This window comes from Balaenoptera borealis, assembly GCF_965194805.1.
Source record: "Balaenoptera borealis genome assembly, chromosome: 2".
Lineage (NCBI taxonomy): Eukaryota > Metazoa > Chordata > Mammalia > Artiodactyla > Balaenopteridae > Balaenoptera > Balaenoptera borealis.
Window position 1 is genome coordinate 43,502,489 of NC_138867.1, and position 23,117 is coordinate 43,525,605.

The 23,117-nt window shown below is 40.9% G+C and overlaps 1 protein-coding gene across 14 annotated transcripts in view; it reads right to left on the reverse strand.

Moving 5' to 3' along the window:
- Positions 1 to 23,117, reverse strand: part of ARL15 (ARF like GTPase 15) — a 538,502-nt gene that overhangs the window by 490,029 nt on the left and 25,356 nt on the right. For 9 of the 14 annotated variants that reach the window (XR_014241859.1, XR_014241860.1, XR_014241861.1 and 6 more), the window contains exon 2: positions 14,560 to 14,616. The exons of 2 other annotated variants lie outside the window; for them this stretch is intronic. Coding sequence is in view for 9 of the 12 variants with exons in the window: in XM_082382492.1 (XP_082238618.1) it covers positions 14,560 to 14,616 (57 nt within the window). In the remaining 3 variants the exon portion in view is untranslated. Of the gene's footprint in view, positions 1 to 14,559; positions 14,617 to 17,194; positions 17,346 to 17,742; positions 21,800 to 23,117 lie in introns of those variants that run through there. 3 more of the 14 variants (XM_082382488.1, XM_082382482.1, XM_082382489.1) reach the window with 3 other exon arrangements.

A 23,117-nucleotide genomic window follows, 5' to 3' on the forward strand; every position in this document is an offset into this window, starting at 1 on the left:
GGTTCCTCCAACCCCAATTCCCATGGTCCCATCCTTATCTCAGGATAGCTGGCGCTCTCACAACCCATGCAGTTTTATCTTCATGGTCATAACTACACAGATACCAAACTACCACTCCCTCTTTGACATCAGATTCATTACAATGAATTCCAGAACTCCAAATTGTTTTCTTTAGAGATGTGTAAAGGTACTATCTGCTTCTTCTGAGTCTGGTCTCTCACCTTTGGAAGCCCAGGAACTAATTAAAGACTCAAACAAGTCTCGAAGTAGACACAAATGACAAAAGAACAACAGGGCTCTGGTTAAGCTGACTTACTACTTAAGAAATAAAAATCCTCCTGATTTCAACCCATATTTGAGAAAACTCCTTATAAAATGCACAGAGTATTTTCCCTGTCTTAGAGGGGCAGGGTGCTCTAAACAGGATGAAACTCAGGTTGTTGTCAAACCTGAGACTCTGACAATGACTCAAGGGTCATCCTTCTGGACACAGAATCATAGAGTTGGACGAAACTTGCAGGTGCCATGGTCAAACCCCTTGTTTTACAAATGGGGATGCCAAGCTCAGGAGAGATGAAGAAATGTGCCCCCAATCATATAATCATCACTTTTCAATGTATCCCAATCCGAGTCATCAATTAATGACACTCCCCAATTCCCCCAAATCACCCAAGCCCAGTACTTGGAAAGCAGCCTAGTTAATGAGTAAACCCTGGGTTTCTCTGCATAGGCCTTAGCAGTATGAGCCAAAGAAAAAAGTTTCGCCTGCTTCTCATCTCACCTCCTGGAGGGTGACAGGCCATAGGAAGCAAGACCTGCTCTCATGTGCTGGGAGTGAGGGGCTGCAGAGGGAAAACAGTGTTTCCCAGGTCAGAAGGTAACTCCAACATGACTTCCCTATGGACCCAACAGGAGCGCATCACGGTGTCACTGGGTCATTAACAACACAGCATTGCCAGTCACATCCATCCTGTGGGAGAATGCCTGGACCGTGATGACGTGTGGGAGGTAACACTTGCTTCTTGCCAACTACACCCATTAATAGACCTCATTGTTATTTCAAAATGCCTGGTGTTTATGGTTCACAATCCAGTTGGACCACATGATTTAACAAGTTAGATTTGATAAGATGTCCCACCATGTTCAAATTTATCAAGCTAACCCAGAAGGGCCTTCCAGAATAATCAGTTGTATGGCTGTTAGCACAACTGACACCGTCTAGGACCCATACACTTCCTCCTGTCCTTCCACTGACCCTACCTAGGGCTGTACCCTGAGGTAAATCACTTCTCTGTTGTCAAGGGCTTTATAGTTAATAGATACTGTTTAATAAACATTACGACCAAGTGGCCTCTATGCTCTGTTAGTCCCCAAACAATGATGAAGACCTTCACTGACATACTCTCAGCACCCACAAGACTAGTTTACACATTCATACACCTTGACTTAGGGATGCACTTCCAGTTTCCTAGCACGTACCCCCATACCCTGGGTTAACTTTAAAATTGTCCCAGTGCCCCCTCGGCGGTGCAGAGTGCAGCTGCGAATGCCTCCAATCACTGCCCACCTGATCCAAACCCCGCCCTGTAAGTTATCCTATAAGAAACTGAGCCATTGATTATATGGAGCTGCCTAGTTTTTCGGTCTCAATCTACCTTCTCATTTCAGTGGGCACTTTTCATTCCCTCCATCCTCCAATATCAGTAGTTCCCTCAAAGGGTCAGGATGCTGTCTTACCTCTAGAGTCTAGCACTTTAATTGACATACAGTAGATACTCAATAGATATTTGTCAAATTGAACTGGTCCTATGTTGGTTATGGAAATATTGGTACTAAATATGCAAAAAAACCAAAGAACTTCAATACACTGGGTTTTAATTTATTACATTTGTAATCATACAGCATATGCACTGAAAATATCCTTAGAGAATATCCACTCTAGTTCTCTTTTACATAGCACAAAACAGGTTCAGGACAGGTAAGTGAATATCCCATATTTACCTGTTACACAGGTTAAAAAGCTGGACCCCCCCCCTTCTCTCTCTTATACACACACACACATACACACACACACACACCATTACTACCACCTCTTTTTAGGGAAAACAGGAAGTCATTTGCTTTTATCATCTAGGAATGAAGAAGCAAAAATTCCAATGAGACTCTAGTTAATTGGATTCCCAATCAAATTGAGGTTTCACATTAATGTGTCCCAGAGGTTAATGTGCTATGTTTAAATTAATAGTGTAATAAACTAAATTAATACTTAATGTGCTACATTTATCCATGATATTGCATGTTTTCAATACAAGGTCTCCCCTGAAAATCATTAAGTCAATAGAAGAATGTGTACTCTGAGATGAAAGCTTACATGCATGTTAAGGGCCATTTCGTTTCAGGATCTGCTATCTCAACCTCTTTCATTTAAGAAATCTATTTTCCAACAAACCTTTCTATACATAAAACATCCATCTCCCACACACAATCCTAAATTTAAATGGATATTCCTGCCTCTCTTCAACAACCTTTTTTTTTTTTTTTCCCTAAGATTTAAGCCACCATCTAAGCTTCTGGTTTTGATGCTGCTTTACAAATGAGGCTGGATTCACAAGAAGCAGAATTAGGGGTGATTTTTAGTGAGAATTTCACTCAAACTTATCATTTTCAGAAGAGAATAGCAAGGCCCAGATTATAAAATATTTTGCCCAACATTATTCAAGTAAACAGCAGGGCCTAAATCAGAACCTGCCTTTGCAATCCACAAATCTGCCTGCCCTTATGGCATTGATTTTTAGACTCTCAAAGGACTAGTACCGAAAAACTGTCTCTTTCCTAAAACATGACCAAACCCCAGTAATCTATTTTCATTCCTTCGTTAATAACCATATTCCTATTTCATATTCCATGTCTAGATTGCTAGGTTTTGTTCTTTCTTCCCATGACAGCAATTATTTTCTCCTATCTCTAATAAGTAAAATAATGGTATACTGATCTTTCCCTCCTGCCAGCAAAGCTGAGAGCCCCTTCTTGTACTCTTCATGTGAGCTCATTAAAATGAACATTTTTTAAATTCTAAATCTGTTAAAAGTTTTATCAAAGTTCTACATTAGCTTACTTCCCCCTCCCCCAACACATACACGCAAAATTCAGTTTGTGATCCTTTCAAATCAAAAGTTTAGACAGGAAATTAGATGATGAAATTCAGCGAAATGAACAGGCACTTTAATTCCTCTTGCCCGGCACCAGCAACAGAAAGTAGCATTTGGGAACATAATGGACATAACGGGAGTCATTGGGCAGTAAAACTTCTGGCTTATCTTTTCCTCTAGGTTGAATTCATGTGATGGGGTGGAAAAACAGGATAACAATATAGCAAATTTTCCACACTGTTGCCTACAATTGCTGGGGAAATGTTAAGGCAGAGATTACAGGACCAATGGCATAGCACTGTGTTTTTTTGGTTTTTTTTTAAACATTAATCATAGGCTAAAGTGAATTATGCATTTATAAAAAATAAAAGCACAAAAAAATTCTAATATTAACGATTTTGTGATAACCCAACTATAACTAGTAGTTTGCATTCTGAACCTGTACCAGATAAAGCTGAAGAATGGTAGTTGAAATGTCCCAGTTAACCTACCATTGTCACTGTTAACAAATAAAACAAGACTAGAGAGCATTCAAATATAATGAAGCATATTTTGTTAAAAAATTTTTCTACCTCCACAGCAATGACAGAAAAAAAGGAACCACAATTTTTAAAAGATAAAGACTAAAGGGAAAAGGCAGTATTTTAATCATGGAGTATAAAATAATAAGATGAATGCATGCTTCCTCGCCCACTGGTCAGAACCCAGAATCATACTGTGACTTATCAATGTAATTTTTAGTGACCAGCTGACAATTTGAGTGTATTTACCTACCATTTTGTTGAAAGCGAAGAACTGAAAATGACTTAACTGGTCATATTAGAGTTGTTCACTTCCTCAACACCATATTTTGAATTTTTCCTTTGTTTTGTGCCCTGCAGGTTTTTATATCTGAGGCCAATGCACCATGAAAAGACTCAGAAGTGAGAGCAGTGGCTTCTCTCTTAACTGGAAGTAGGGTAGTTGTGAAAGCGGGGGTGATAGAAGAATTTATACAGATGGACACTGATTTCCTTAACAATCATCTCAATGCTAGCATACCTCTTAGAATGTCTTTGTGTATCCCAGGGGCAGGTATTACCAATTCCAACCCACTGATTGGAGCTCTGTTCATGCATTCATTCACTCCAAAAATATTCTCTGAGTGCCTGCCACATGTCAGGCACTTATCTAGGTACTGGAGGTACAACAGTGAACGAAACAAGTAAGACTCCCTGCCTTCATGGACCTTCCAAGTCAGAGTACACAATCTGTGAAATGTGTGATTGGTGCTATAGCCAGAGCTGCCTGAGCCTCCTGGAGTCTGGACAAAGCTCTCTCTTCTCCCCAACCCAAAGAACCATATACCTATTCAGTTAATGCATAGTTATTGAGCACCAACTACACGCCAGAGCCCTAGCTAAACTCAAAGGAATACAGAGGACACAGACTGATTCTCCAATATACAATAAGCATAAAGCCTCTCATTCAGATTCACTTTGTATAATATTCTAAGTCAATGTTTAAATAAACTTGAGTTCTACAAAGCAAAGACCAAATGATCACCAGGGTCAATTATATTCTTCTCTATATACATAATGTTAATCTATTTGCTCTGCTTAAAATCTAAAACACAATTGTGTTCCCAAATTATATTGCATATAAGTAAACTATATCCTTGATAGTGACTGCATTCTAAAATAATTTTTAATCCTTGACAAAAACAAGTTATTTTCCCTATCAAGACAAAAGTACTAGTCCTAAGGACTAAACACTAAACATTTGTCAAGAAATCAAAGTCAGGACTTCCCTGGTGGTCCAATGGTTAAGACTCCGTGCTCCCAATGCAGTGGGCCCGGGTTCCATCCCTGGTCAGGAAACTAGATCCCACATGCCGGAACTAAGATCCCGCCTGCCGCAACTAAGACCCGGCACAGACAAATAAATAAATAAATATTAAAAAAAGAAGAAGAAGAAAAACCTTTAAAAAAAAAAACAAAAACAAAGTCAACCATCCGTGAAAAGAGACAACATAAAAATACGCATTTCCTAGGGTGGAAATTTCCATCAACCAGACACACTCTTGTTAAGGACCACCATGTCATTTATATTGGGAAATATTAAACATTCTAAGTTCCTAAGTTAAATGATTCTACACGTTTATCAAGAACAGAGCCCCTCCACCTAACCACACAGCTACAATTGATAATAACCAAACGAAGCTTTCCAAAAGGCCTTTGTAAAGAATGATCCCCATGTAACCAGTCAATTTTCTACTGCCTCTTTTTTGTGTTGCCTTTTAAATCAGGATATCTACAGTCAAGAAATGAGAAATATTATACTTCATAAATAAAGCTGAGTTAACAGAGAATATATAATTAGAATTTCTTCTCCACTCGTGATAGTAGACTTGCAGTTATAGCCACTATTTCATACCGTTAAGCCTTGAAAGTGAAGGCAGCTAGCAGAGTGAGAAGGGGCATCTATAGCAAACAGAGCACACCCTGAAAGCTGAACTCTTGACTCTGCTTTCAACTGCACAACAGCCTAACCAAGAGAACAACCTGGAATAGACTATATTGTTTATTAACACTGTAACCCAAATGAAGGAAAACGCTCTCTAAGGCTCCATCTAGATCAAAATATCCCAAGTCAAAAAAAAAAATTTCTGAAACTTCAGCAAGCCATATTGAATTTAGATAGTCCTTTGCCTGACCTCAAAATACGGTACAAAGTTATAATGAAAAGATATAATATAGATTATGTCATAAATGCATAAAGGATACTATAGCCTCTAAATAGGGTATAGTCTGTGAATTATGGGTAAAGCCAGAAAATATCAGCCCCATATTTAGGTTAATTATAAATTTTAAAAAATATATCAATCACCAATGATAAGATAAATTGGCCTCATGTACCCCTAATAAGATGCAATGAGGATACGATGTCACCTCCATAATATTCCTGCCAAAATTTTTTAACATGAGTCTAATAATGATGGAACAGTTACACAGGTCTAAACTGAAACACGTTCTGCAAAATAACTGGCCTGGCCCTTTCAGAAATGTCTTTGAATAAAAGACAAAAAAAAAAAGAAAAGAAAATATTAAGAAACTACTCTAAATTCAACAAAGTCATATTGAACATCTACTGCCTGGAGGGTAGTAAAGTGTGTTGGGTAAGGGTTTAGAATTCAGCATAAATCCACTCAAATTCTAGCTCCAAATCCTGTCTCCACCATGTGGAAAATACATTTAAGCACACTATGCCCCTGTTGTCTCTCTATCAAATGAGGATAATAATAGCGCCTTCTTCACAAGATTGTAGAGAATTAAATGATTTCACCTATAAAGGCCTTAGCACACTTAGTAAGTGCTCAGTAAATGTCAGTGGTGATAAATAATGATGTTGGTGGTAAAGAGTCATCAGATGCTGGGGGTAAAGGGAGAAACAGAATGACCAGGGTCATCGCCCTCGGTGAGCTTACAATTAGAGGGAAATTAACAGGAAATTCCAAGACTGTGAAATACAGGTACTTTGGCTGGTGAAAGACTCTAGAGTGCAAAGAAAGGGACACCTTAGAAAGAGCATTTAATCCAGGTATTGGAGGTCATGGAGGGCTTCCCAGAAGAGGTGACAGCTCACCATTCCAGGATGAGAGGATAGCACGTACAAAGTGCTGGAAGTACAAAAGAGAACAGACCAAGGGCTGAAGACAGATGAGTATGCCTGGAATACACAATGCTGGAGGTGGAAGAGGAGCTAGAGAGAGAAGGCTAAATGGACAAGCAGGGCCAACCCATGCAGGGCACCTTATAAACTTTGTTAAGGATTCTGGGCTTTAACTTAAGAGCAATGCGAGGCTACTGAGACGTTTACAGCATAAGCAGATATGCATTTCACAGTTATGCTGATTACAGAAGGGAGAAGTGGACTGAGAGGGGGCAAGATTGGAAAGGGATGACCAGCTAGGAGGAGACCGTTAGGGTTTTCCAGGCAAAAAATGGTGGTGCTAGAACCTGGGTAATGGCAGCAAAGAGGAGAGATGACTAGGATGGGAGAGGTCCAACCCCGGGGACCGATAAGGTGATGAGGCCAAGGAGAGTTGAGGACTGAGTTCAGCTCCTGGCGCGGCCGCTGGATGGGCTGCTGCGCCAGTCACGGAGAAAGGAAGCAAGGGCCATGAGCGGGTTTGGGGTGGAAAGAGAGCGGGGTCAGTCTGGGTCAGACTCAGCGTGAAGGGCCACCCGAGTGGAGCTGTGCTGGAGTCACAAAGGTCTGCAGCAGACAAGCCTTGATGGTGAGAGGAAAGGATACATTCTACATTCCCCAGAATAAAACACCTAAACCAAACAGATTTTATCTTGTTCTTATATGGGCTCCAATTTCAAAAGATGACTAAAAAAAAAAAAAAAAAAAAAAAAGCAAGGCATTCCTGTCAATCTCACACATTTCATGGTGTAACTCTCTTACTGTATAAACAGAGAGTAGGATGGATATTTGTGGCTCTCAACAAGTTCATTAAACCTCAAACTAAATCCCCCTGCCAGGAAAGTTAGCAACATTAGCCAGACATTCTTGCTCTACTTGAGCACATTATTTTGTTTACTAAAGAAAGCAAGCAATCATCAACTCTCACCTCCTAGGTTATAAAGCATATAACCTTCCACTTACACCCTTCAAAGTAAAACTGTCAAAATACAAATGTACACTAACCACATGTGTCTGTGCACGAAAGTACATATAATATGCTGATATTTGTAAATAAAATACTAGACTTGATCTCGGCCCATAAAGCTTCAGTTATCCATCCAACCAGAAGGCGGACTTGTCACAAACACAAGATCACTCTTGTTGCCCCACTAGGTGCTCATTCACCGTGTGCACTGGCAATGGCTACCGGCAATGCAGACTCTCCTCCACACCTTCCTCAGGGTGTACCGCCCTGTCTGAAGCCGAGGCGCAGATCAATTTGCCTTAGCTTATTTCCTCATGAGACAGCAAACTGTCCCCCAATGTCCATTCTCTTCTCCCCGTTAGGAACAGAACCCCCAGAGTCTTAGCTCCTCACCAGAGCCCCCATGTCCAAGCCTCTCCTGCAGTGACACAGTCATGTGACTCAACTTCCGGGACGTGGGAGGTGAGGGGAAGTGTGTAGAACTTCCAGGTCATACCCAGAAAGGGAACTGCTTGACCTCCGTTCCTCTTTCCCGAACGACTAACAGACAGACACGGGAGTGGTGAGCTGTCTTCAACCTGCACAGGAGCAGAATAAACTCGGCAATGGAAGAACATGCTAGAAGGAGCCCGAGTCCCTAAAGGACTCATGGAGCAAAGGGCTAGATTCCAAACTGACTACCAGCTTAGAATCTGATATGAAACAGAAACTTAACTCTGCTTAAGCCACTGTTATTTTGATCTTCACTAAAACAGCCAAACCAATAACTTAATTCATTTGCGTTCCATTAAGGTCTCCAATTATGCTGAATTTCTTCAATTAACGTGTGCCTCCCTTTGTCTTGGAGCTTTTCATTTCTGTATTAGGACTGCAGACATCTCAGCATCCCACACAATTTACAATAAATATTTAAGCTGGAGCCTTCAAGGAGCACGAAAAACAGGGACAGTCAACACCACTCCTCTCCACATGGTCAGGTATTAAAGCTGCTCTTTAGTTTGTTCCCAGAGCAAAGACTTGCAGAGCCCATAGGCGGGACTGCCAGTCTGTCTGACACATATTTAACCTTGGTGTTTTACTGACAATAACATCCTAAACCCGGCATCAGGACTTGTCTACCTTGATTTCCTTTCCCTCCAGGAATGATGACAGATTTTACTGCGTCCTCTATACTTTCTTCTTTCGTGCCTGTGGTACACAGCACGCTGCTTCCCTTCCCCTCCTGCATGAGATGTCCATGCCCTAATCCTCAAAACCCATGACTATGTTCCCTTACGTGGCAAAAAGGAGGCCTCATAGGTTTGATTAAGTTAAGGATCTTGAGATGGGAATGGGAAGGGTGGCCTGGATTATCCAGGTGTGCCCAGTTTAAGTACTAGTGTCCTTATAAAGAGAGAGAGAGGATTATTAGACGTGTTAGAGAAGATGTGATGACAGAAACAGAGATGTGACAAATGGAGAAGCTGAAGTGATGCCACTGCTAGAAGGGGGCCAAGAGCAAAGGAATACAGGCAGCCGCCAAAGGTAAGGATCAGACTGTCCTCTAGAGCCTCCAGAAAGAACGCAGCCCCGCCAACATCTTGGTTTTAGCCCAGCGAGACCCACTTCAGACTTCTGACCTTCAGAATGATAAGAGAATAAATACATGTTGCTTTAAGCTACTAAATTTGTGGTAATTTGTCTCAGCAGCAAAAGGAAACAAATAGAGTGTCCTTACAAGTAGCACTATATGTTGTAAAAACTCAAAGTGTAGGGCAGGATTTGTTCAGACTTAGAGAGCTAGATTAAAATAAGTTTTAATAATATACAATATTACTAATAGTATTATTAATAATGATATATAACTGTTGTGCCATTTATTCTAATAGGTAGCCCTCCCTGCCCCCTCCTTAAAAAAAAAACGTCACAGAAGTTGAATATGAGCATTGTGTGGCAGGTACAAGCAAATGTTACAGCTAGGTAAAAGGATAATCACTACCCACTACTGAATGCATCTATATCTCAGGATGAATCTACATGCCATTTTCACAAACGCTGTTATTGTTCTAAAGGATGTATGTTTTCTCTGCTAGTAAAACAGCATTTTTCTGCAAAGTCAAAAGAAGAATTTAAAGAGTATTTAAAGCTCTTATTATTAACCAAAATCACTAGCCACACACAATATTTTACTGCTATTATTTAGTTCAAATCTCATTCATCACTAGATCGAATTTTAGTTCACGCAGGGGTTGGGTACGGAGAGGCAACAATCAGCCCATAGGGTCCATGTGCTTCAAACAGTACCATCCTGGAGGAGGCAAGATTAACTGGCCTGGCTTCATTCATCTCAGCCTCCGAGCTTTCAGTTTTGACCAAGGGGGTTCGCACTCCAAAAAGGAAGGTGGCCAGATGCTCAAATGATCACTCCAACCCTCACCCCGCTTCTAGCCACCACCAGCTGGTTGTCCACCACAGTGCTCTGGCTCTGATAACAGTAACAGTTCCCAACTCAGAGACATCTGGGAACAACTGCAAGTCCCTTTGAGGGCATTTACCCTGACATTCCAAAGGGAAGTCCTAAACTATGCCCTAGGCATGCCCTCTAGCCCAGAGTTAATCCACACCTGACTGCCAAAGGTTCATTTCAAGATCACTTTCTCAAGTATGGCCTGTTGCCATTGCTCGAATTTCAAAAAAACCATAGACCCACAATTGTGATGTAAACTCTTGGCCTGGACTTACTTCCCCTTCTTCTTCCCGACCAGAACCCAGTGAATGTTGTTTAATACCCAAAATAGTCTAGATTCACATAACAGGTCTTCTTTTGTTTCAAAAACTAAATTACCTCTTTGTAAGACGTCACGGTATCACATTTGAGAGAACACACACTCTGTCCTGTGCTACATGGCACAGGAAAGGGAGTTATCTCCTCAGAGCAGATGCTTCATCTAAAGACCTTTTTCTGTTTTGCTCTGTTTCAATTTGTCCTAGCATTTGGGTTCGGGAGCGGCTATCACTCCATCACTGATAGTGCGTAAGTTTCTCTACCCACGCCTTGAGATCCCTGCCTAGAAAACTGAGGTAGGATTTGTTTTCTTCAGCTTCCTGAGTTAAGGCACTCTAAACAAGCATCATTTCCTTTCGATGTCTAGAGAAAGCTCTGTCCCCTCCAAACACTGGAAAGAAAAGTAGATGTCATGCAAAGGACAGCCTTTGTTTTCTCTGAGTAATGGTTTTTATTAAACTGTTTAATATTTAAGGTTCAGTATGCACTCATCTGCATACAACACATTTACTTTTTTTTTTTTTTAATAAATTTCTTTATTTTATTTATTTATTTTTGGCTGTGTTGGGTCTTTGTTGCTGCGAGCAGGCTTTTCTCTAGTTGCGGCGAGCAGGGGCTACTCTTTGTTGCGGTGCGCAGGCTTCTCATTGTGGCGGCTTCTCTTGTTGGGGAGCATGGGCTCTAGGTGTGCAGGCTTCAGCAGTTAAGGCACGCGGGCTCAGTAGTTGTGGCTCGTGGGCTCTACAGCACAGGCTCAGTAGTTGTGGCGCACGGGCTTAGTTGCTCCGTGGCATGTGGAATCTTCCCAGACCAGGGCTCGAAGCCGTGTCCCCTGCGTTGGCAGGCGGATTCTTAACCACTGCGCCACCAGGGAAGCCCAACACATTTACTTTTATACTTTGGAAGTTTTCAGCGTGTCTGTCCTATATACATTCCATTTTGGTCTTGGCTCATTTCAGATTACGGATCCCAAATACGTAAGAAGTACGGCTTTTCTCTCCTTAGTTAAGTGCTTAATCAGCTGCTTCTTAGCAATGTTAGAGGCATATAGAAATAAAAGTCATGTCAACTACCTATCACCATCATCTCAGACATTCACCCATAATCTTTAGTTTCCTCCTCTACTTTGTTTTACTTAAAACTTAGCGTTTCTTTTCGACGGGTACTACTAAGTTTTTCATGTGTGTTTATGTTCTTTATTTACAATTCACAAGATTTTTTTTTTCCCCTCCCTGTTTTAGTCTGCTTGGGCTGCTATAACAAATTATGATAGAATGGGTGGCTTAAACGACAGATATTTCTCACAGTTTTAGAGTTAGAAGTCCGAGATCAGGGTGCCAGCACAGTTGGATTCTGGTAAGAGCTCTTTCCCTGGCTCATGGAAGGCTGCCTTCCTGATTCACAGCACAGGGAAAGAGAGAGAGCAAACCCTCTGATGTCTCTTCTAAGGGCTAATCGCCTCACAAGGACCCCACCCCCTCACGACTGTATCTAAACCTAATTTCCTCCCAAAGGCCCCATCTCCAAACACCATCACACTGCGGGTTAGGGCTTCGACACGTGAATTCGGGTAGGAGGACAAATCTCTCCACAGTGCTCTCCTTTAGGGACAATTTTCATCTGCCTTGGAATCAGTCCACAGCAAGAGCTTCTTCATTAAAGAAGCAGAGACGAGCACCTGCACGATCCCAGGCGCAGGCTAAGTGCTAGGTAATCGAGGATGACCAAGCACCATCCCTGACATCAACAGTCCCGGTGTTCTCAGGTTCTAGTGGTAAATACACTGTTGTCCTGACTCCCCGTGGTGTCCACACTCAGATCTCCCGTCTAGAGAAGCACAGCCGGCCGACAGCCTCGAGCGGCCACAGCTGCAGGCGTTCGTGCTGAGGCGGTACTTCTGCTGGGCTGCTGCCAGCCAGGGCCCGGGCACTCGGAGGTCCTGGAGTCGGGCCTTTCCTGAGCATCACGGGACCCCTCAAACGGGCAGCTTTGCTCAAGGAGGTCCCGCCAGCCCAAGCAAGACTTCCACGGAACCGCACTGCAGTGTAAAGCTCCTCCACCCTGGTCGTCCTCCTTCCCGCTCTCCTTCCACAGGACTCGGACACGCAGCATGGTCTGAAGGCTCTCCCTACTCCCTCCTGTTCCCTCCTCCTCATCCTTCACTGACATTTCTCTAATTTTTCTCCGGCACTCCTAATTCCAATTTGGCGTCTGCTTCCCAGAGGACCCTCCCCCATCAACAACAACAACAAAAATACTAACAAAGTAACTTCAGATAAACAACAGAAAACATGTCTAGCCCCAAGTAATCTATTCATCTAACTGGGGATAAATATCACCCAATTTTGTTTTGAGATGGCAAATATCATATACAAAATCCAGCATCTTGAGGGAAAACTTAAAATACATAAAAAGATACTCAGCTGAGACAAGCAGCTAACACAAGTGAGAAAAGGGATAAAGAAAATGTGCTTTTTTTAAGTTCAAACTAAGGCAAAACTGAAAACGGTGTTCACACCAATGTAACTGAACAGATGGCTACTGAGCACCTACCGTGTGCCAGATGCTGTGGAAGATACAAGGACAAGCACAGCTAGGCAGTCTGTGGTCATATCCGTTACTCAGAGCTCTTGCTCCATTCATTCTAAACAATTTCCTTAAACTTCTTGTGCACACATATTCACACTCCTCTGTGCAAGGTGAATGAGAAACAAAATCACCTTAAGTCTTTTTAAACCCTTCCACAGAAAATAATTTGGTCTTCAAAAGTAAACATCATTCCATTTCCTGTTCACTCTCAGAATCCCCTCCCTAGGCCTTCAAAGGGAAAAAGTCAAGATACTTTGTCACTGAGTCTTTACATTAGAAAAGTTCCTTAATGGTCATCTACATAGACACACCCCTATATTTCTGAATTACGAAATGGGCTGGCTCATGGCACTGGAGTCAACTGACAGACTCCTGTAAAAAAAAAAAAAAAATTCCAAAACACACTAATATTTTCTATATTTTTGTGTTGTGAAGTATATCATACATACAAAAAAGTATATGAAGCAAATATGTTGTTTAAAGAGTAACTATAAAGCCAACACCATGTGCCCACCATTCAAGTTAAGAAGCAGAACATCACTAAAACTTTTAAAGCCTTTTCCTCGCCTCCACTTTCCTAGAGCAGAATTTCTCAGCCTCAGCCCTGCTGACATTCTGGGCCAGATAACTACTAAGTGCTTACCCAGTGTATTTATTGCTGGATGTTTAGCAACACCCTGGCCTCCGCCCAGTGGACGCCAGTAGCATGCCACCACCACCCTCAGGAGAAGCAACCAGAAACGTCTCCAGCCATTGCCACATAGCCCCTGGAGGGCAAAATCGTCCCCCGTAGAGAACTGCTGCCCTAGAGGTAACGACATCTGAATTTTTACATTTCTTTATAATTTATCTGTCTACTTATGTAACCTTAAAACAATGTATTGCTAGTGTTGCCGTTTTCAAACTTTGTAGAAATCAAATCATACTGCATGTATTTTCCTGTGATTTGTTCTTTAATCAACATTATATTTGTAAAATGTAACCACTGTGTATTATAGCTGTAGTTCATATAGATTACTTTTAGTTTATAATGTTTGCTGCTGTATGGTAGCCTATGAAATTAATTAAAATGCCACAATTTATTAATCCAATCTATTACTGATGGACATTTACATTATTTCTAATATTTTCCTTTTATGAATACTTCTGCTGGAACTTTCCCTGCACAGGTCTTCTTATAATTACACAACAATTTCTCTGAAGTACACACCTAGGAGTAGATTTGCTCGGGTCATAGAACTTTCTGGTACTCAACTTTATTGTTTTCCAAAGTGGCTGTATAAATGTACACTCCCACCAGCAGAGGAGGACAATTCCCATAGCTCCATACACTCTCCAGGGCTCGGTCCTTCATTTATATTTTCATGATACTTGGTACCGAAAAAATATACATTGCTTACCGTGTAAATGCCAATTCTACAGACAGCAAATGAGATCTGGATACATTCAGACATTCTCTACAAGATTAAAATAAGAGATTACAACTAAATGTTTGTCCCATAGAACTGACTTCTCCCCTCTTGTCTCTCTAAAGAGAATCTGTTGTCTTTTGACACCTGCTTTATGAGCAAGTGGCTTAATTTTTTCCCTTCTCTCTGCTTTTTCTAGGCCAGCTCAAATAAAACAGAGATAATAAAGTGTGTAGCATAGTGCTTTATCATGGGACTATAAAGCAGATACTTCAATCTCTAATTCAATAGCATAATTTAAGGAATGTGATTTATTGTATTGGTTTGATTTCATTTCTTTAAATCCTGCTCTAATATCTAATTTTCAGTGATTAATTCTTTGACTGCTAGAAGTAGTTTTATAAGCACTTATTTTTTTTTAGTTCAATTCTTACTAGATCATAAATGTCTACAATGCTTACAGAAAAGTAACCTTTGTAAAAAAAAAAAAAAAAAAAAGTAAAAGCTCGTGGTTATATACTAAAAGTTTTGAATGGGCTGAATTTAAAGAGAAGACTGAGGTCCTTGGTCTCAGAATATCAATGACTCAAATTAGAGTTCACAACTTCTCATTCCCAAATCAAGTTCAGACTCCTAAAACTCATTTCCACTCACAATACCATGTATACCAAACACAGGTATTGATTTATTGTCTTTTCTTTAACTGGAGGAATATTTTTAGCACATTAAATCGGTATGTAGTCAAAACAACTCTAACTTGATACAGTCCAACACTGTTATTATGGTTTACTGTTGGCAAGCAAAAGCTTCTCCGTGAAGTTTATAATGCCCAAATCTGGCAATCATGGTTGTATCCGCTGCACCAAGGAAGCAGAGACACAAGATCCCCGATTCCCATGGTAGCCAAAAGGCTTCCAAAGAGATGTTCTTTTGGAAGAGAAGGCCAAAAACTCATATCAGACTGATTCTGCAAAATGATCCAGCCTCTTCAGATAGCCATAAGAAACTAATTCTGTATGATTAAAGGAATTGGTAAGGAAAATATTGAAAGCCAAGGCTATTGCATGGACATTCAAAATTAAAAATTACAGCAATGGAAAAACTAAACTCATGAGGTAATTTGTTGTGCAAAGTTCTTAAACTCTAAACTTTCAAAAAGTTCCAGGTGCTACTGTTCAAATGAATGGCTGACGATTTAATATTGGGGATCATTTCTATTATTAAGGTATCATTACCACCATGGCACTATTGGGTTTCTTTATTCTGCATAAAATACACTACTGGAAACACCCCAGGGCAAGGCCACTGGCCTCCTCAGAGTTGAATGACAGAATACTCATTACCTTGCCCAATGTTTATTCTCCCTTCTACCTTTGGAAATTACCCTGATTTTTACTTTTGTACAAAATGAATTATTTAACAACTCTCCCAGTAAGCTGGAAAGGTTATTTTCCCCAAGTGAAAGATAACTATCTTATTTTATGTCACCTGGAACAAAAGAGTCTATTTCCCCGCCATCCTTGGAGCTGGGGACTGTCGCGTGACTCAGTTCTCTGTAATGAGATGTGTAAAGTGAACTGACTCTGAGAAGGACCCTTTTACTCTTCTGCCTTTCCTACTTCTTTTTCTGCAATTGAGACTTCATGTAGCCCCAGCAGGGGCCTTGGATTGGGAGGAGCCCCGAGAACAGTGGACACGGGAAGTAAAGCCCAAGGATGAGCAAGCCTGGAGACTCAAAGGGCAGTGGAGCTGCCATACCAGCCTCCTCCAGACTGTGTACGTGAAACAGAAATAAACCTCTAACTTGCTTAAAGACTGTGTGTCTCTCTCAACCGACTAACCCTAACTGGTACAGAGCAATACTCTGAGAAATACTCAGTTTTAACAAGCAGGTTTCCCCGGGGCCTTACAAGAAAGAGCCCCAGCATTTGTCATTAGAGCTCTTTTTAAGAGCTTAATCTTAAAAAGAGCTTGATCTTTTAAAGGGGGGAGACGTATTTATTCTTCAGTTACTAAAAACCTACTTTCCAATCCTTCCTTTTCACAGTCCCAAAATGTACAAGTACTGTTACTGCGATTGCCAAAATTATTACCCTTGAAAACCCTCAACTTATTTTGTGTAATTTTTTTCTCACTAGCCGTATTTCCTCCTTCTCTCTAACCTCTAATCTTTACAAATACTGCCTTATCCCTGAACATCTGACCTCAAACCAAGCAGCACATCTATTGCTCAAACTCCAAATTCATTCTAACAGTAATGTTCTCAGGAACGGCCTTCTTTACTCTCATTAGAGGGAGTCGAATAAAAAGAGATATTTAAAAGCATGACGAAACTTCTTTGGGTCACGCTATAGGAAATGGTTATAAATTTTAAATGATTAGTTCATATTCTTTCCGTATATAGATGCTCTATTGGCAAGAACCCATTTTAAAAACCCAGGAGACAGAACGCATAGCTTGGAATGAAAGATGAGTAATCATCCCCAAGGAAAGAATGGATCTCTACCCTAGATAAACTCTGACCCAGTAGCCTCTATATCAGCATTCATAAATCTCCATCTAGACTCGCCTGAGGAAGAACGAAAGGATATTATTTCAAAAGCAATAACCTTCAGAATAATCTCACCTTCTTTGCTGCCTCATCTGATGAAAGTGCAAAAAAGAAGTGCTGTCAAGAACAAGTCACAGATGGGTTAAAATCTGTTAAGACAGGGCTACAGAAAAAAAAAGTCTAATCCCGAGAAAGAGAAAACGAATACTCAATTTGAAATTAATATGATTACTTACATTTTACTGTTGTTTTCCCTAAGAAATTTCAAAAGGTAAGCATGAAAATAAAGGAGAAAAAAATCTTCAACAAGACAGCAGAAAATACTACACAGTCTGGAAAAAACTTGATTTCAAGGCATAACAAATTTCCGTTCCATCAGGGGATGAAAAAACACATTAATTTTCTTTTTCTAAAGGAGCTGTTTTTAGAATATTTTGATGTGCCATGCAATCCCTCATTCTGATATAGGGCAAGGTGACAGTCATGTTTCCTTATTTTCTCCTCTGTAATTTTGCGTGTGATGAAAATAAAAGGTTAATATAGCCAAGTCAACGCTTCTGAGTACCGCGAGTATGTGTCAGAACTGGGGTGACAAGACGGGGGTAGGGAGAGCAGTAAATCACCTTCAAATGAGGCCCATGCCTGGATCACCTACTCCCAAGTAAAGCTAAGATCTAGCATTTTCTCTTGACAGCATCCCAAAACAAGTGGGCTGGAGGCAAAGGTGCAGGATTTGGGAAACTGTGGAGAAATCAATTCAGTGCGTTCCAAGGTGCGTAGGTGCTCCAGAGTCCTGAGTGGGTGGAATCGTCTCTGAGTAAAGATTACATCTGTCATTATGCTGTAGTCACTCCTCCAGACACAGAAACAAACCCTTGGGAACGCCACCGACTTCAGAACCCGCATCGCCTTCTTTTAGCGTAGCCGCTGAAAACATTAACAGTGCATTATTTAACAACTCCCTTGGCACACTTGAAAGGTTACTTTTCCCATTGGGAAATAAGTTAAATTTTCTAAAAAACTCAAACTTGTATTTACAAAATAAAATGAATTTTTGTTTACAAAACGTGGAGGAGTTTGCTCCTCAACGTCTATGTTATAGCTTCCTCAGGCTAGGAAAAAGGATAGTGATAATCAACCTGGAAAGAAACATTTCCGTCTAAAGCAAAACTAGCAAAACTGGTCTTTCGGCATTTTCCAAAATGTTTTCAATTGTAACGGTACCACCATCATCCCAAGAGCATCTATACTTCCCAAGCAATCTACAACTGTCCAGGGATGAAGTATGTAAGGGTTCAACCAGTTAATCCAAAAAGGAATCACTGCCCTCACCTGTTAAAAAATAATATCTTCAGCACATGATCTCTTTGTGAAATTCAAATGCAAATATTTGAAAAGACATCTAGCAGAAATAATCTCAGAGATTTGAAAAGTCACCTAGCAAAAAGAATCAAACACAAGCATAAACAGTCATATCGGAATCTATAGATCTCATGCCGGCAAAATTTTAGCCAATCTTCTGCAAAACGGCACTAAAAGTCATGTGTAATTTCTAAACAAGAGCAGAATCTTGGCTCAATACTGAAGATAAGAACAGTTCTCTTTCTGAAAATTCTGATTAAAGAAGTATTGGAAGCAGGAAAGAAATGCCCTTCTAATTTACCATATTAAAATAATTAGTTCAATTTACCTTGGCAGATTTATTCCTTTTACTTTTTGTCATGAACTGAGGATAAAAAAAAATTTCAATCCAAGAAAAAGAAAAAAATTTTGCTGAGCATCACTAATGTGTCAGGCATTGCTAGGCAAGCAGATATTAGACATACAACGATAAATAAGACCAACCCTGGCATCAACAGTCTTCCAGCTCAGGAGAGAGCAGTTATTTAACAGACCTGTGACAGAGAATGGCATGATAAACATGTCCAGCATAATAAGAGGTATGCACAAAGAGTTTTAGAGAACCTGAGTAGGAGCACCGAACCCATTACAGGAGTGTCAGAAAGACTTTGTAGGGGGGGATCCCCAAATAGTCTTAAAAGATTGGGAGTTAGCTAGGAGAAAGGGAGTAACGGAAGAGGAAAAGATCATTCCAGATAAAAGTGACAGCATGAATAAAAGCAAGAAATATCACAGGATACGCAAGCATTTGAGGAATACTGGTGTGTGCCTTAAATACCCTCCTGTACTTTTAAATAATCACTTCTCAATCAGATGTCAGTTACTGATATTTGTTGACTGTCTACACACTATCTAAAATTCATTCATGTTAAGATTTTTAATTTTAAGGTTTATCATTTTAAGATTTATCTCTAACTCCCTGCCAAAGGACGTTCCATTTGTGAAGGAGCAAGCATGCTGGTCACATTATAAAGCCTGCTCTGCCTGTACACGCTTGCAGATAAAAAGACCCATAAGCAAGATCACCACAGCTGATTAAATTAGTGGGCCGTCCGTCCTCCAGCTGGCCAATAACCACGGAGGGGCCCAGCAGGAAGAGCTAGGCTAGCCTAGACCAATCATTCTCGCTCTCCAAAATATGAATGGAAAAGTACTGAGAAGATGAAGCAGTTAGCAGTAGGAAGTGAAACTGAGAGAACACAAAAAACAAAGGCATTAAGTAACTTCATGACCATGAAGAATCATAGGAACCTAAATGTATGAGGAAGCCGAAAGTATGAATAAAGGAAACTATACAGAAAAGATATACAAAGCAGAGAAGAATACCCTTGCTAGTAATCTCAAGAGAAGTGGACCCAGAGAGATACAGGTATGTGAGGAATGGCTGAATGTAGTTGCAGAGAATTCTGTTTCTAAGTGAAAAAATGATATATTCGCCAGGTTCCTTTGCAGCTAGGTATAGCAATGTGACCAAGTTCTGGTCAATTAAATATAATCAGAAAGTCCCAAAAGTCTCCCATGAGGGAAGTACACTCTTCTGCCCTTTCTCTGTCCTGCTGCCTGGAATGCAGAAGTGGTGGCAGGAGCTCTGGCAGCAATTTTGAACCATGAGTTTAGAGTCCACACACAAAAGCAAAAGCATCTTGGGGACCTAATGACTTCTGGAGTTACCTACCTAAGGGGGGGAAAAAGAATCTATCTTGTCGGGACTTCCCTGGTAGCGCAGTGGTTAAGAATCTGCCTGCCAATGCAGGAGACAGGGGTTTGATCCCTGGTCCGGGAAGATCCCACATGCCACAGAGCAACTAAGCCTGTGCACCACAACTACTGAGTCCATGCACCACAACTACTGAAGTCCACACTCTTAGAGCCCATGCTCCACAACGAGAAGCCACCGCAACAAGAAGCCCACATACCACAACGAAGAGTAACCCCTGCTCACCACAACTAGAGAAAGCCTGCATGCAACAACAAAGACCCAATGCAGCCATAAATAAATAAATAAATAAAATTTTATTTTTTAAAAAATCTATCTTGTCAAAGCCACTATTTTCCAAACAATTCCAATCCTAATTGATACAGTGGTTGAGACAACGTCATCTCAGCAAGAGGGATAGTCCCTTAAAACGGTTAAATGGAAGAGTGATGTGTTCTGATTTACAGTGGTATTATTATCCTCAATTTAGAGATGGGGAAACAGATACCAGCTAGTAATGTGACAGAACCTGGATTTGAACCTAAATCTTTTGGACTTGAGAGCCCATACTTTTAATCATTAAGAACAAATGAAGGCAAATGAAGTCAAACAAACTGTAAAGCAGGTTCACAAGTATTTCAGAGTTCAACAAATATTCTGACTACTAAAGGCCAATAAAAACCCATGCTGAATGCAGTATCTCTGACCTACCACAAATAACACTTTTGACAGCCCCTGTGACCTTCTAGACAGAAAAGCCTTTTCCCAGCTAGAGTATTCTACTCTAAGTACCTAGGAAAAGGTATCTGGGCACCAGAAACTGAACACAGGCACCAGCCCCCTCATGCATGGCAGAGGTCTGACAAATTCTGATTTGTAAGGAGTGGAATAGATTTTTAAGAGAACAGAGGATTCTGGGAGACATGAAGTATATTTTTTAAGGTGGAAAGAGGTCTTTTCTTTAAGGTGGTAAGAGGTCCTTCTCATTAACTTTAAGCAAAAGAATTTTCCATACACATGACAATTAGAAGAGCTCAGCCTTAGTATTACAACTTCCAGGCTCCTGATGCCCCTGAGATGTTTCACTGCCCCATGCAGTAAGGGTGGAATGGAGCGGCAAGCCTTTTGAAAGGCTCAAGGATTTTAGATGGCCAAGATGAAGGCACCAATGTACTTGACATGAATCTTCATATCTGTACGGAGCGGCTCCTTTGTGCCAGGCAGGGTTCTCCTTGCTGGGGACTAAGCAGTACACAAGGCTCAGAAGCCTGCGCTCTAGTCAGGGGTGGCAGGCAAAAGCAAAAATAAATCAAGGTAGATGGTGATAAGTGCTATGAAGAAAAATAAAATAAATGAATAGAATGTTCAGGAGGCAGTAGATTGGGGGTACTACTAATTTTGAAAGCAAATGTGGTAATTCTAACAATATTACAGACAATAAAATAAGGGATCCCAGAAAAGCTTTCAGCAACTTAACTCTGAAAATCCCCGGCATAAGCAAACGCAGTATTCAATCCTGAAAAGTCAAAGCACCAGACACTCAATTCAACAGTTCACAGATATTAAGAAGCCATCAGGGGACTTCCCTGGTGGCGCAGTGGTTGAGAATCTGCCTGCTAATGCGGGGGACACGGGTTTGAGCCCTGGTCTGGGAGGATCCCACATGCTGCGGAGCAACTGAGCCCGTGAGCCACAACTACTGAGCCTGCGCATCTGGAGCCCGTGCTCCGCAACGGGAGAGGTCGCGATAGTGAGGCCCGCGCACCGCGATGAAGAGTAGCCCCCACTTGCTGCAACTAGAGAAAGCCCTCGCACAGAAACGAAGACCCAATGCAGCCAAAAATAAATAAATAAATAAATAAATAAAAGAATTAGAAAACAGCCCTCTTCTGACTCAACGTATACAATGAAGTCTAATGTAAGATCAGTTGTTAAAAAAAAAAAAGAAGCCATCAGGCAGCCATTAAGAGCACAGAGTTGGGTGTCAGACTTCCTTGAATCAAATCCCGACCATACAACTTACTATTTCTGGGGCCCTGGGTGAGGTACTTAACCTCTTTGCATCTTAATTTGTTATTTGTAAAGTGAAGATAACAGTACTACCTATTTTAGAGGGTTCTATGAGGATTAAGTGAGTTATAAGCGAAAACACAGTAAGCTCCCAATTGGTGTTTGCTTATTTTTTTAATTTTTTTAATTGTGTGCTTGTGTTCCAGAGCACAGAGCATCTGCACTAAGGGGCCGAGGACACTGGAGGCCCCAGGAGATGCACTCTGCCATCAGCTTCTCTGGACACCCTTGATTCTGGCCTTATTTCGTACTCCTGGTGTCTCTTCCTGCGGCCTCCACATTAGAAATGTGACTTCTCGTTGCAATCACTGAAAACCAGGACGCTAAGCCTGAGACTCCCCAAAGGAAGAAACATCCCAAAGCATAGGGCTTAGCTCCCAGCACTTTGCCCACACAGACCCGGAACCAGAGGCAAAAGGGAAACCCATTCATTTTAGCCAGACCTCATATTACTGTCCACCTAGGCAATTTACATCTACGTTTAAACCGAAGAGGTTTTAGTCTGCCTTATGTAAAAATTTATTATTCAATTATCACATTTTAATATTCAATATTATTAATGTTTCATGGATGTTGTTTTATAATGATAGGCATCCAGTTTGTAATGCATTGCTCACTAGACACTCAGGAGCACCATTATTTAGAATCATAAGGAAAATTATATTTTTTAATTCTCCAGAACATGGAGTTATCCTCGTTTTCCCTCTCTCTCCTTTTGGATATAATCAAATGAATAACAACTTTTCGGCACTGCCCTTCTGGTTAGAAAACCTTAGAAACTGTCATTTAGGGATTGTGTCTTTGAACATTTTTAAGCCTCTACCTTGAGCA